The following is a 15,407-nucleotide window of genomic DNA, read 5'->3' as shown; positions in this document are numbered from 1 at the left end:
ACAGAATTAACGTTTTAGGTCGATGACCTTTTGTCACAACTGGGAAAATTTAGAAAATAAGAATGAGTTAATTTGCAGAGAAGTGGGAGGAGGGGGAAATGTTCCTGATAGGGTGGGAAAAAGGAGAAAATGGATGACGCGGATTGTTGTCAACTGAGAGGGAACGCTGGGCCTTGTTAATGCAGTTAATCTGTCCGGAGGAGGTGTAAACAGAGGAACAACAGAGGAGAGAGAAACTACCATTTGCTGGAACTGAGCTACAGAACACAGCAGTTCCTGGAAATCGGAAACAAAGGAAAATACTAGGAAAGCACAGCAGGTCAGGTGCCATCTATGGAGAGACAAAAGCTGAGCTACAGTAGAACCAGTCAGCTATTAAAAAGCAAGGAACTGCGGATGGTGGAAATCTGAAACAAAAATGAAATTGATGGAAACACTCAGCGGGCCTGGTAGCATCTGTGGAGAGAAAAACAAAGCCAACGCCTCAGGTCAACGCCTCAGGTCCATCATTATAGAGGTCTTCAATCCTGCCCCTTCGATGCTGCCTGATCTGCTGAGCACCCCAGCAATTTCTGCTCTTCCACTGGAACTGGTCAGTTCTGATGCACATGGGGAAGGCTGGTTATCTGAAACTGTTATTCTTCGCAACTCAAATCTTCCAGTTTTGACGGAAGTCATTGACCTGGAATGTTAACTCTGTTTCTCTCTCTATAGATGCTGCCTGACCTGCTGGGTATTTCCAACAGTTTCTGTTAGAACATAGAACATAGAAAACCTACAGCACAATTCAGGCCCTTCAGCCCACAAAGCTGTGCCAAACATGTCCCTACCCTAGAAATTACTAGGCTTACCCATAGCCCTCTATTTTACTCAGCTCCATGTACCTATCCAACAGTCTCTTAAAAGACCCTATCGTATCCGCCTCCACCACCGTTGCTGGCAGCCCATTCCACACACTCACCACTCTGAGTAAAAAACTTACCCCTGACATCTTCTCTATACCTACTCTCCAGCACTTTAAACCTATGACCTCTTGTGGCCACCATTTCAGCCCTGGGGAAAAGCCTCTGACTATCTACCCGATCAATACCTCTCATCATCTTATACACCTCTATCAGGTCCCCCCTCATCCTCCATTGCTCCAAGGAGAAAAGGCCGAGTTCCCTCAACCTGCTTTCATAAGGCATGCTCCGCATTCCAGGCAGCATCCTTGTAAATCTCCTCTGCACCCTTTCTATGGCTTCCACATCCTTCCTGTAATGAGGCGACCAGAACTGAGCACAGTACTCCAAGTGGGGTCTGACCAGGGACCTATATAGTTGCAACAATACCTCTCGGCTCCTAAATTCAATTCCCCGATTGATGAAGGACAATACACCATATGCCTTCTTAACCACAGAGTCGACCTGCGCAGCCGCTTTGAGCGTCCTATGGACTCGGACCCCAAGATCCCTCTGATCCTCCACACTGCCAAGAGTCCTACCATTATATTTGACCTACCAAAATGAACCACTTCACACTTATCTCTGTTTTATTTTAATTTCCAGCATCTACAGTTTTTTATTTGCTTCTCTTTTTAGATTGGGAGTTGGTCCTTTGAAGTATAGGAAGTGGATGTATGAACCCCTGCATATAATGGCACAGAATCTACACCCACCTGGCCTTTACTGGCGTATATACTTCACAGGACTCAGCTCCCAATCTAGTTAGCTGTTCCCTTCTCCCCCATTATTTGCATCTAATCTTCCTTAAATGCACCAATGTTATCCACTTCAACCACTCCACGGGCAGTGAGTTCTACATTCTCACCATGTTTTAAATATTTTTTAAATATTCTGTTTTTGTTTGATGTGGCTACCTCACATTTATTGGCCCCATACACCTATCACTGCTCTGCTTTTCCCTCCTATATATTGGGCTTCCCCTTTTCCTATCTTCAGTCCAGAAGAAGGGTCCTGACCCGAAACGTTGACCGCCTGCTTTTCTCCACGGATGCTGCCTGGCCTGCTGAGTTCCTCCAGCATCATCGTGTTTTTAATCTAGATTCCATCTCATCTAGATTGAGAGAATGCAGTCTAGCAACAATAAGAAATTGCATTTCAGTAGCAACCTTAAGATTAAAAAGAAACACGTTGGAAAGCTGTGTGGAGAACCAGCCAAAGAACCATGAGATACAAAATGGGATGACCAAAAGCTTAGTCAAAGCAGGGGTTTTAAAGAAAATCTTAAAAGGATGAAAAGGAGATGATAGGAAGGGAGTTGGAGATTGTCAAAGGAGAACAGTTAAAAATATGATCACAAATGATGGGAGAGGAGGGAGAGGGTAAATGCAGGGGTACCAGAGGTACAGAATTCTGGTTGGGTTCTCAACAGGGACAGAACCAAGCGAGGTTGCAGAACCTGTTTACCTTTCCAATGGAGAGGATACAAAGTCAGCCTCTCAGCTCAGAGTTCTGACGGGTGTTGTGATTCCAATTTCTTGGTTAAACCCAAGGTAGTGGCTTGAATGAGGGATGGAATACCCCAAGGACAATTGTTTCTGTATTTGATGATCTAGCTACCTCATACTTATTGCCCCTTCTTCTGGATTCATGCACCTGAAAGAATGCCAGACTCTATGTGCAGAGTCTATCAAAGCCTTTAATATTTGTAAAGACCTTGACTTGATTTCCTACCCAAAAAGCACAGTAAAAAGGAGAATCCTTTATTCCCATCCCTTTCCCGAAGACATTCAATAATAAAAGCCTGTCCTGAAAATCTCCCTAGCAGAAGTGAGATCTTTACTGAGAATTCTGCTTTGAAGTGCTGATGTTCCCTATGTGAAACCTGAGGTTGGTCACTGTGGCTCCCTTGAGTCGGTAAAGAAGCAGTTGTTCGGTAACTCACTCCTGAAGGTAGAGATAGCCATTCTCACTGGCCAGTTTTTGTGCGTGGCTTTGGGAATCCTTAACGCTGCTTCCGTAGGTGATAACCATAGCGCCATACTCACGGCAGGTTTTGACTCTGCCGGGTGGGGTGCTGGCAGACAGGATGACAAACACTGGTATGTGGAGTTCAGTGGCGTGGTGAGCCACGGCCTTGGTGAAGTCGTTGTCTGAGGCCAGGATCACACCCTTCCTCTGCTGTTCCTGCAAATCAAACAGGTCAGTTCATAAAACCAGCTCAGAAAGTTGGACTTTTATCCGTAATAACTGTACTGGTTCACTGAGAGAGTTGTCCAGTTTATCCCATTTCTCCTCTAACTAACCGAACAGTCGAGACCCTGGTCAAGAGCTCATCTCCTCAATCACTTAATCCAGTGGCTCCCATGCCTTCTTTAAACAGGGGAATGATGTCTCTATGATATGGAATCATAGAGTCGTAGAGCACAGAAACAGGCCCTTCGGCCCATCATGTCCATGCAGACTTGTCCATATACGTTATACTTGTCCATACTAGTCCCATTTACAGCACTTGGTCCACAGACTTCCACTCCTTGGCGATTCAAGATGCTTCTTCAATGTCGTGAGAGTACCTGTTGTGAGATAACGGGCAGGGTGGACACCAGATTAAGCACTTCCATTTTCTCCTGTGTTCAGATTCCACGAGAGGCACACATAGTGTTTCTAGAACCTGCGTATCTAGATTTCAAAGGAATATCCACGTGGGACCCTTCCCACGTGCTGGACAAGATACACAGTTAGACGTGTACATTTGGGCTGTCTATCAGGATTGTGCCGTGGTATCTGGGCAGCCTTGTCAAGGTCTGTAACCTTTCTCTGCACCTGCTCCTGACCCCTCATACATCGTTACTATCACTGAATGTGCCCACCACCTCCTGCCAGGCACACACTGCATTGCAAATGGAGCATTTTCTCTGGAGCAGCAAAGACTGAGGGGAGATCTGATTATGAGAGGCATAGGCAGCCAGTATCATTTTCCCAGGGTCGAAATGTCTAATACTCGAGGGCATTCATTTAAGGTGAGAGGGGGTAAGTTCAAAGGAGATGTGAGGGGCAAATTTTTTACACAGAGAGTGGTGGGTGCCTGGAATGTGCTGCCAGAGGTGGTGGTGGAGGCAGATACTACGGAGGCGTTCGAGAGGCTCTTAGATAGGCACATGAATATGCAGAGAATGGAGGGATATGGACATTATGTAGGCAGAAGGGATTAGTTTAGTTAGGCGTTTAATTAGTTTGGCACAACATCGTGGGCCAAAGGGGTGGTTCCTGTGCTATACTGTTCTAAATCTACGAGCAGGATGTTACAGGGTGCCAAACAGAGCTATCTACTCCGCAGCTTGTGTTAGTGACCATTGAAATCAGCAGACTCTTTCTGTCTGTCAAAAACCTTTCTGGTTCTCTGTAGTCCTTTAGGGAAGGAAACATACAAACATGGAAGCACAGAGAACAGGAACAAGCCATTTGTCCCTTTAATCTTCAGGACCAGCCTACCGTGAGGGATCTTTTCAAATGCTTTACTAAAGTCCACGTAGGCAACATCCACTGCCCTACCCTCATCTTTGTCACTTCTTCAAAAAAACTTGAGTAAAATTTGAGAGGTAAGACCTTCCCCATACAAAGCCATGCTGACTATCCCTAATAAATCCTTGCTTTTCTGACTGCGAGTGTGGTGGAGATAGAACAGCCAGAGGAAACCCACACGGTCACAGGGAAAGTGTGCAAACTCCACACGGACAGCACCAGAGGTCAGGATTGAACCCGGGTCACTGGAGCTGTGAGGCAGTGACTCTCCCCGCTGTGCCATTGTGCCGCCCAGGTGTTGGACCATTTGACCAAAGACTTATTTCCTTCTGTAATTCCAAAAAAGGGCTGCCAACAATTTCCATCTGTTGAGATTACTTCTGCTTCACTTTAAATTGTGGCTGCGTGCCTTTAAAAACTACCCATTTTATTCCCAACCACTGCCATTGGGAAGCTCCTATCACATGGCCTAGTCAGAGGCAGAGATTCCTTTCAAGTATTAAGTGAGGACTGACCCTTGGAGATCTTCCAGCTTGCCCTTTGCAATTCACATGAACGGACCATTCACAATTTATTGGTCCTGCTATTAACTGCAATGACCGACAAGCTCTTGCTGTGGGTTTCTCTGCAGAAGTGTGCAGATCATTCAGCCATTAGCCCCTCCCTTTGGTTCCTTTGGTCCCTCATCTCCTTGTCCCTATTTTACAAAATGAGCCTTCTGGTTCAGTGCAGACGAAAAATCTACTTCCCAAAGGTACTTTTCCCAACATTTCCTGATCCTTTCAGAGAGTTCCACATTATGACTGGGGTGCTGCAGTTCTATGAGGAAGGATGGAGAATTAGCTGGCAAACCGGTACCTGTGAGAGTGACGCCAACAGATAGCACACTCCTCGCTCTTTCACACTGCCGGTGTGGTGCAGATATTCCTTCTTCAAGTAGATTTCTATCCCGTATTGCTTTGAGAGCCTGGAATACTGAGGGGAGAAAAGAACAGATTGGATCTGTGGAAGTAATTTCAAGGTCTTTGTTTTTGTCAAACTTTTGCTGACGAGTTGTGCACACCCATCAAAGTTACAGCGGACATCTCTGGGAGTCTAAGAACTGCAACTAGACCTATAATTGCTAACAGAGCAGTTACAAATGGAGCTGGGAACTTAGTGTCAAACTTGACTGGGCTGTAGTATTCTCGAATTGTCCCGCTCCAGCATGATGTAGCACGGAGAGGGTCACGCTATCAGATGTGAAGTCTTTCTGTGCCGACTGGATGTAAAACACATTATTTGGCATCAGTGAGCAGGGGCGTTTTGTTGACTTGGTCTGATTGATGTTTATCCTCCAACCAATACAAAGATGGATTCATGTACGGTTAGTGGGGTTTCGTGGAGTACGTTTATTGAGCAGTGCTTTCGCTGGACCTGTCGTATGCTGAAGGAAATTCTGTTGGTACTTACAACTCTACCAGGACCTGGAGAAACCAAATTTCTGCCTTAAGCTTCAGCCCGTGTCAATGACAATGCCAAGATAGCCAGGAAAAGAAGCAGCAACTTACCGTGCATGGGGTTTTCTGGATCCCGTGCTGGATTTTAAAGGCTGCTGCCCTGATGTCCTCAAATGGAGCTTGTCTGCTGCCAGGCTGAGGAGACCTGCTGGTCTTGTATGGTGGCACATTGTGGGCAGTGCTGAGCAGTGTTTCTGAGTGGCCTGTTACTGTCATTTCCCAAGTCTTAACATCTTTGCCCAGGTACTCATCCTCGCCGAAGTCCTTGAGTCTTTCCGGGTTTATAGACCTCTGCCGAAGCCCAGGATATCCGTTCCGGATCGGGTCATCCCTCTGCCTTTGGGAATCATCACTCACGGGCTGGTGACTCCACTGAGCTCTCTCCACACCACTGTACAAAATGCAAATGAAGACATGATGACGTGGGGCGTAAATGCTGGGATTTCTTTCGCTAGACGTTTCTTTCCTTTAGGCGACACAGTGGCTCATCTAATAGAGCTGCTGCTTCAGAGCCCCAGCAACCTGGGTTCAATCCTGACCTCAGGTGCACCTTCTCCCTGTGGATTTCCTCTGGGTGCTCCAGTTTCCTCTCATTAACTGGCCACTGTATTTGCCCCTAGCGAGTGGTAGATTCCGGGCAGGAGTCGCTGGGAATATCAAGGGAATAAAATGGGATCGGTGTAGGATTAGTGTAAATGGGTACTTGATGATTGGCGTGGACAGTGGGGTGACGGGCCTGTTCCATGATTTATGACTCCACGATAAACTTTTCATGTTAAAATGTGATAATAATAACCCTAATATGAGCCTGATGCCTTCTTGAGGTTAATCAATAACTCACTTAGCCTAAATGTAACAACAGCTTGCAATTTTACAGCACCTTTAATGTACTGAATTCTCCCAAGGTGTCTCACAGGACCACAACCAAACAATATTTGACACTGAAACAGGTAAATGAGATTCTACAACGTGACCAAAAACAGGATCAAATCAGTGGGTATACTAAAGGAGAAGGGAGAGGTGGAGGGGATTAGACAGGGAGTTCTAGAGCTTTCAAGTCAGGCAAGGTTCGATGGTTTGATCCCGTGTCCATGCTCATTTGTGAATCCGTGCCAACGAAATGGGAGGGATGTAAGGGAGGATGAATTGGGGTGGAAATGGGAAGAATTTCCCAGGGTTGTCACTCCTGATAATTAAACCTACAAGTACAGACATGGTGAGAACAGGACTGGGTTAGGCTGGGCTGAAGTCCACACTGACTGTGGAATACAGACTCGCTGACAGGTTGATATTCTTGTTGCTACTCTGCCAAGTACCAGAGACTCAATGATGGCTGTAGACCTGTGTCAGTGGGAGGTCACCTCACTTGTAGGCAGCCAGGCTCATCTGCAGCGCCAACATAATGTTAGCAATTCCACTGCATGGTTACCATCGGGGCAGGAGGGGGACACCCAGCCCCCCTCACCCTTCCCTAAGCCAAGGTCAGGATCTCTTCAGCAAATGGAATCATGTAGGAATCCAATGGAACCAGCATGGAAATTGGATCTCCAGGGGTCAGGGAAGGAAAGAACACAAGATGGAAAAAAATGGTGGATGAAAAAAAACCCTGTAGTTGGCTGAGCTCAAACTCATTCAGAGAAAATGTGGAGTAAATGGGGTTGTCTTCACAAGTCTGAGATTGTCAACCTTTCACTGTTAAACTATTGCAGTGATAATAATGAGCTTGTTCCAATTTGACTTATTTGACAGAAATATAGCTTGCCACATTATAGGAACACAACCCAATATACACAGCTGGAAGTGTGACTGATGTGAGTCCACTTCTACCCAACAAGGAGCCTTCATGCTGATGTGTTAATTGAGATCCTACAGTAGGAACTCAAAGCCAGATTTGTGCTGTCATGATTTGTGCAGTTGGTGTCACCGTCTTACTCCAGTAGCACGTCCATAATCAACAGTTCCTATGACCTGAAGCAAACTCAAAAGGGACAGGAGTTCCACCAGTTACTTAAAGCGCAGCTCAATGGTGCCATTAATGATATGGTTACAAAATGGACAACATTTAATATTTCAATATTAAACCACGTTTTCAAACCTGGGGACCTTTTCTTGGTTCCCTCCTTCTTACCTTGTGATTTCTATGTCTCTGGGCTGATGCTTATATCACAGAGTGATATAGACTGACTTAGCAAAGTGTGAGGAATAATTCTACCCATAATGTAGTCTTTTCACAATTTTTGACCAAAGTGGCAAACCATGCAAATTCCTGTCCTGTACAATGAGTTGATGTCCATCATACTCATATTCTTCTTCTGGTCACAATGTTCTGCTCAATGTATCACCCTCTTGTTGTAATTAACAAGCAATAACTCTTTGCTGCAATTGCATCCAGAATACATCACATTTTCCATTCTTAAAAGAAATGCAGTATTTAATTCTCCACTCTCTGGAAAGAATCTCCTTTGGAGAGGATCTAAAGGAAGTTTGACTCTGTGGCTCTGTAAGAACTCTGAAAGAACACACCAGCTATTTAATCCACAGGATGTTCTAAAGAGCTCCAAAATTCTTTTGAAATGCACTTGCTGTTTTTTAGGCCAAAACAAAGTACACACACAAGTTCCCAAAAACAGTGATTTGACAATGTCAAGATAGTTTGTTTAATTGATATTGGAAGATGTTGGCTAACTGGGAACATTTGCCAACTCTTCTTCAAGTAGTGTCTTGCAACCTTTTAGGTGAGTCAAAACAGGCCTGACAATGATTTATTCTGTTGGAATGGCACTGAAGCAAGAGGAAGAATTATGTGCAACTTAAATCCACAATCTTCTCAGTCTAATTTTACCAGAGATACTGGCCAGTAGAATTTTTTAATACAAATTCCCAGTGTAGTGACGAAGGTAATTACTCTCCTATAATGTTTTGAATCCAGTAGAATCCTAAAATCCATAGGTCTGAGCAAAGTGAATGTTCTTCGGTTCTGCAGTCCTTTTTAAACTGCCAGTGGTAGGGTCTAGGGAGGGCGAAGAGGTGGGACTCTCATACCAACAGTGCAGGAAATGCCATGTACTGTATATTAAGAAACGAAAATCTCACTTTGACTAATAATCAGGCCAATGTTGTGACCATCAGTGACATTGACTTTTATATAATTGCTTTAAATTCTTCACTGATACATTGTGTGTGTTGACCTCACACTGTTTTTAAATTCCCTACAAATCAGTTTTCCCTTAAATTTTTATAGGTGGGAGGGCAGTCAGTTCCATTGTAGCTTAAAAACGGCGTAGGACTGACGTTGGCATATTGATAAGTTTCTGAAGTTGCATCACCCAGAAGGAAAGCCTGAGATTTTTAATGAAGCTTATAATGCTCACCTTGGATCTGTGTTGATGTTTCTTTGCTGACACTCCTGTGAAGAGCCTTGAGATGTTTCCTTACATTAAAAGCACTGTTTAAGTCCAGGTTGTTATTACCCTGTGCTTTCTGGTGGGTTGTAGCTCCCAAACATTGGCTAAGGATAAGACTGAGTCTGGTTATGATGCCCCTACTATTGTACTCAATATGAGGAGCTAGACAGATTTCTCCATGACAAGAATCACTACAGGAAAAAAATGAATATCATTGTCTGTAAAGTGCTTTAGAATGTCCTAAGATCAGGAGAAGCACTATATAAATGTTAGTCTTTCTTTTTTCTTTTACAACCAGAAGAAGATGCAGAAAATTTTGGACTGTAAAAGAACACAAGAATTATGAGCAGGAGTGGCTCAAGAGCACTCCACCACTCAGTATTTGCCCCAGACCTTATCTCCTCTTCTGTGCCAGATCCACACACCCCTCAATTTCCTGGTGCTTCAATAACTTATCTACCTTTTCTTTAAATAGCTCCAGTGATTCAGCCTCCCCAACCATCCAGAGTAAAGAATTCCAGAGATTCATCATCCCCTGCAAGAACAAATTCTGATGCACCTCTGTCTTAACTGACTGCCCCCTTGTAACTATGTCCCTTCGTTCATGACTCTCCCATCTACTCTTTCATAATCCCTTAGGACCTCGCCTGTTTCAGTAAGATCACCCCTTATTCTCCGAGACTCCAAAGCATAGACAAGGAGAATTACATTGATGAAAATTGCCTGCTTTGTCACCGAAGCTTTGAATAAATGAAGTAGATTAATCTCTTTAAGAATTGACGTCTCTACTGTAGGCTAAACAAAGCTGTAAATAAACAAAGCCAATTAGAAGCAGCCGGGGGTAGGGCAGAACTATCAAATAATTAAAAACACATTTGACACCATTCATAAAACGGAAGGAATGTATGTGCCGTCTGTTCTCATCTGCAACTGAATTATTCTGCCAGCATCCAGCTCCTTGCGCATCTAGTAAACTGTTGATCGGACAAGGTGGGTTGGCAATGCTACTTTGATCAACAGTAGTTTCACCTCTTCAGTCAGAAGGTGAAGGGTTCAAGGCCTCTTCCAGACCCTAATGGGCTGATTGGAAGTGAGGACATGATCTCTAAATGGTAGATTAATAATCAGCAAAGGATTCGCAAACAAAGAGAGTGATTGTTGTCTCAGTGGCAGAGTCCCCATCTCCAAGTCAAAAGGTTCAAGTACAGCCCCAATTCCCACATGGAGTACAAACTCCGGGTTAGAGGACTTCAGTACCCCTGGGGGACTACTATAGGCACCCAGGGGTGCTGAGGGAAACTGACGTGCACAGTCATCCTACAATGTGTTTCATAACAGAAGAAGCATTACAATCCCAACACAGATATTCTGGCCACCATCATATTGCAGTTTGTGACTGAGTTTCCTACCACTTGAACTTTTTAATCAATCAGTAAAGAATAGCTGGTGAAAGCTGGTGCCACAGTCTCTTTCAAAGAGTGGCTTTGTTCAGATACTTGAAAATTACGGGGCTATGGTGAAAGAGCAAGAGGTTCAGAACAAAGAGCTGCCGCAGCCTTGTAGGGCTGAATGGCCTCCTATATTGCAGTTGTTTGCTGCAATCTCAAAACTCAGCGACTACTCCCATTTCCCAGGATCTCATCCCTCACCAAGGAAACAGCACTGGGGCCACATTATTTCACTCAACAGTAGTCAGTGGTGTCACTACATGCATCAGTTCAGCTTTGCAGTTTGCGGATGTAGTTACTAATCAGGCTAGGAATTATATTGCAAATTTGATATGATAAACTATAATCCTGTCAGCACAGAACAAAATCAAATTACTGCATCTGCTGTAAACTTGAAATAAAAACATAAAATGCTTGAAACACTCTCCAGGTTGGATGTCTATGGAGAGAGAGACAGCAGTAATTCAGCTCATAAAACCCTTTATTGAAGCTGAGCAGTGTAAATCCTGTCATGGACAAAGTGCTCAAATGCCGAATTCCTGGTAGCTGCCTCCACGCTCCTGACCTAAGTTGGACAATAAGTAGCCCACGATCAGAGACATTCGCAAATGGCTATTCAAGCCATAGTTCCTGGTCTTCTCCCATCCCTGCCTGAGAATGTTTACCAATTCCATCGGCAAATGGTTAATGTGTTAAAAACTTCAGCCGGTCAGTCAGTATCTATAAAGTTGGGTAACCTTTTGAATGTAAATCTTCTATCAAAACTGAAAGCTAAGCAAAATTCTGTATACTGTAGAGCAATAAGAATGGTGAGGAAATGACAGATTCTCCACGAACACAAGAGAACTTTGTTCATTATTACAAATATTTGCAGCCTCTCAATCAGCCGAAAACAGTAGCTGCCCTGTTACGGACTTTAAGGGCTAGCCAAGCCCTTGTCAAAGCTATTGACAGAGAAAATATAGATTCCCATAAAAGTTATTTGAAAAACTACTTGGAATTACATGTACTTTGCTGCAAAACAATAGATCGTACAATTGTTTACCTCAATATAAGCCATATTCTGAATGTAAAGCCTTTTATTTCCTTTTGCTTTGACAGCTGTCTAAGCTACAAGTTTGTGCCTAATTCAGTCACTAACTCCAAAGACACTTTATGGAACAATGATCTCTAGCTGTCAGTGCTAAATCTCTTTCATTTAATTTTATACCCATGTTCTCCTATTCTGGGCCATCAACCGCAGGAGTTCCCATCAAATTATTGTGGCAAGAATAAAGAGATGAGGTAGGACCCAAATAAACCACAGTGGAAAGGAGGAGATACCCCGAGTCAATGTCAGCCAGGCATAAGCCATGAACCTTTGTCTGTAACACAGTGGTGTTCCCTACAAGACACAGTTCTTATGGGATAGAGGATTCTGAAATGTGGCCTATTCCTAAAAATATTAAATTCAATCCAACCTTCTCCAAAAGGGATCATATTCCTCTTCTTCTGAAGCTGTCTTCTTGGGGGCTTTAATGTCCTTGGACTTTGAAAACAGAAACTGGGCAATGAGGTTCATATTTCCCAGGAGATGTGGACACAGGATACCACACAGATGTTAGCAGATACTTGTTCTCTTCAATTCTTTTACATATAAAATCAAAGTGTTGCACTTGAACCAACTTCAACACCATCAACTTTTCTTGAGATGACCCTTGACTACTCAGCGATGACTGAGGGTGAGGCTGCTGCTGCTGTTATTTAAAGAGATTATTTCACCTGTCAAACTGTCTCTGGCAATTTGACAAATCCTTAGTTACATCTGACCTCCTCACTGAGCAGCACTGCTAAAGCTTTGGAGATTTGCCATCTCACTAAGGGGAGAGCTTGTTGAAGAAGAATTTCTGACATGACTATTTATAACTGCACTCTGCTTAATGCAGAGCATTATAGAATCAATTAAATATTCAATGTACTTTGCTGCAAAACAATGGATCATACAATCCAGACAGCCCAACAGGTGTTTACCCCAATATAAGCCATATTCTGAATGTAAAGCCCATTTGCTTTTATTTCCCTTTGCTTTAACCAGCTGTCTAAGCTACAAGTTTAAAAACATTCTGATTCGCAGGACATTCCAATAGATAAATAATCTGCTTCACATCTTGGACAAGGTTAGAACCATAGAGTCACACCACACGGAAACAGGCCCTTCAGCCCAACTCGTCCATGCCAACTGTGAGAAGAGGAGCTATAATTATCTCTGGTATTTAGGAGAGAGTTTCCCCTGTACTCAGTATTTGGGGAGAGGGGTTCCCACATCCTCAGTGCTTTTGGGAGAGGATTCCAATGTACTCAGTGTTTGGGGAGAGGGGTTCCATTGTTGGGTGAATATGATAATGATCTTTCACAGTGAACCAAACCAGAAAAGGGAAAATCAATTCTGATTCCTGACTCTGATTGTGAATGAATGTTGGTGTTGAAGGCTGCGTGTGGATGGGATCACTGTTCTACTTCACTGGTTGAACAATAACCTTCCGTGTTGACAGACCGAGAGCGGCCACTTGAGTGAAATGCTGGAGGGCGTGTGGTGCCTTGTGTAACTGCATCATGGCAGGAGATGCCACAAACTGAGATGAAGTAATAATGTTCTGGATAAATGAAAAGTCTTCCTCCCATTCCTACCATCTGCACATTTCCAAATCCAATACTCCCTGTCCTCAATGCACTCCTTCAAATGACAGATAATAATTCTTCTGGTCTATCTATCCCACTTTCACCACCAGTGTGGACATCATCAGCCTGTTAATCTCCCTACCAAGCTATGGCTACAAGCTCTAAGAGGATAAAGTATGTGATAGGCTTGACTCCGTTCTCTGGGATAGCTAATCAATACACTGGAATAATAATCAAACTCCTCCAACTCTGAGCTGTGGAGTTTTCACTGTTGACTTGTCTGCAGTCCCAGCAGTGCACGGCCAGTCAGTGATCATTTGTCTGCTTGGAAGTCACGGTTGCAATGTCAGAAATATGCCAGTCAATTTGCACACAGGAAGAACCCACAAATACTGAAAAAGAGCAGATAATCCTCTTGTAGTTTATATTGGTTCTGTGATAGTTTTTGGGCAGTTTAATAGGTAGAAATGACACCATGTAATCTTTTACTTCCACCTGAGAGGGCAGAGGTTTTGGTTTAACACATAATCTAAATAATGACAGCTGGAATGTTGTGCCAGTCCCTCTGTGTGGCCCTGAATAATTCACTCATTGCTATAGAGACTGACTGAACCCTGCATTAGGATTACTAATCCAGTAACATAACTACATGTCACCTTAACCTGAACCACCGAATGTTTCTCATGGATAGAACATGGGATTATTGTAGGATTAGTTTAAGTAGGTGGTTGGCACAGACTGAGTGGGCCGAAGGGCCTGTTTCCGTGCTGTATCTCTCTATGACTCTATGATGCCTATCAGTTAGTGTCTGAACAGTTACTTTCCAACCGCATGCCAATTACCATTTGTCCCTGCAGAACCACTGGTCAGTGTAGGCAAAGATCAAAATGCTAATCGATTGTGAAACTGTGAAACAAAATCTGGAGATGCTGAATCAAAGGAAGTGCTGGAAAAACTCAGCAGGTCAGGCAGCATCTATGGCGAGAGAAACAGTCAACATTTCCCTTAGTCAGAGCCTCGGCAATACTTCAGGGCATGAGGTGATGCTATTGAAATTATAAGGCACTTCTCACAACCTCACCATGACACAAACCATTGAAGTAGATGTGAAGTGTTAATAACAGTTGGAGTACAGTTTGTGCGTAGCACGGTCGAACAAACACCAAGGATGCCACAGAGTCACAGTGTCATACAGCACAGAAACAGGCCCTTCAGCCCAACTGGTCCATGCCAACCAAGATGCCCATATAAAGTCGTCCCATTTACCCATGTTTGACCCATATCCCTCTAAACCTTTCCTGTTCTATGTACCTGCCCAGATGTCTTTTAAATGTTGATATTGTACCTCAACCGCTTCCTCTGGCACCTCGTTCCATACACGCATCACCCTTTGTGCGAAGAAGTTACCCCTCAGGTCCCTTTTAAATCTTTCCCCTCTCACCTTAAAACTATGCCCTCTAGTTTTTAATTCCCTTTCCCTGGCAAAAAGACCGTGTGCGTGTATCGAGCAGATGAAATGTGTTTGTTGATGCTGAGGGAAGGACAACCAGTGTCCAGGATAGTGGGGAGACTTCCCTCGCGTCCTTGAGGCATTGCCAAGGTTCCTCTTACAACCACCAGAGTTTACAGTCCCACACAAAGAGGCGCCCCCAACAGTGCTGCACTCCCGCAATACTTCCAGTGTGGATTTGGTATCAGGAGCAACTTTACGTGAAAATAAAAATTATCCCCAACTCCCGTTTCAAGATCCTGTGGAGCAGTAGTACTAGAGAAACTAAGGACAATTCTTGTTTCTTAAGATCCTATAGCATTCCCTGGGCAAAAATATTTCAAATCTTTCTGGCATTCGGTTGCCGAGAGCGCCGCTCCAATCCATCACAAGCAACGCCAATGGATTGACAAGTTCCCTGGAGTGTCAAACGAGTTATTATCAAA

General features: G+C 43.9%; 1 protein-coding gene across 1 annotated transcript in view; it reads right to left on the bottom strand.

The window, feature by feature from the left end:
* The window catches only part of LOC127584564 (L-threonine ammonia-lyase), a 35,464-nt gene extending 20,116 nt beyond the window's left edge, over positions 1-15,348 (bottom strand). Inside the window, exons 1-5 of the mRNA XM_052041337.1 lie at positions 15,317-15,348; positions 14,784-14,810; positions 6,014-6,353; positions 5,322-5,438; positions 2,887-3,128 (exon numbers count right to left, since the gene is read on the bottom strand). Of these exons, the coding sequence (XP_051897297.1) occupies positions 2,887-3,128; positions 5,322-5,438; positions 6,014-6,353; positions 14,784-14,810; positions 15,317-15,348 (758 nt within the window). The remainder of the gene's footprint in view (positions 1-2,886; positions 3,129-5,321; positions 5,439-6,013; positions 6,354-14,783; positions 14,811-15,316) is intronic.
* Between the last annotated feature and the right edge of the window lie 59 nt (positions 15,349-15,407).

This window comes from Pristis pectinata, chromosome 30, assembly GCF_009764475.1.
Source record: "Pristis pectinata isolate sPriPec2 chromosome 30, sPriPec2.1.pri, whole genome shotgun sequence".
NCBI classification, from domain to species: Eukaryota; Metazoa; Chordata; class Chondrichthyes; order Rhinopristiformes; family Pristidae; genus Pristis; species Pristis pectinata.
This window is presented reverse-complemented; position numbering and strand designations above follow the sequence as displayed.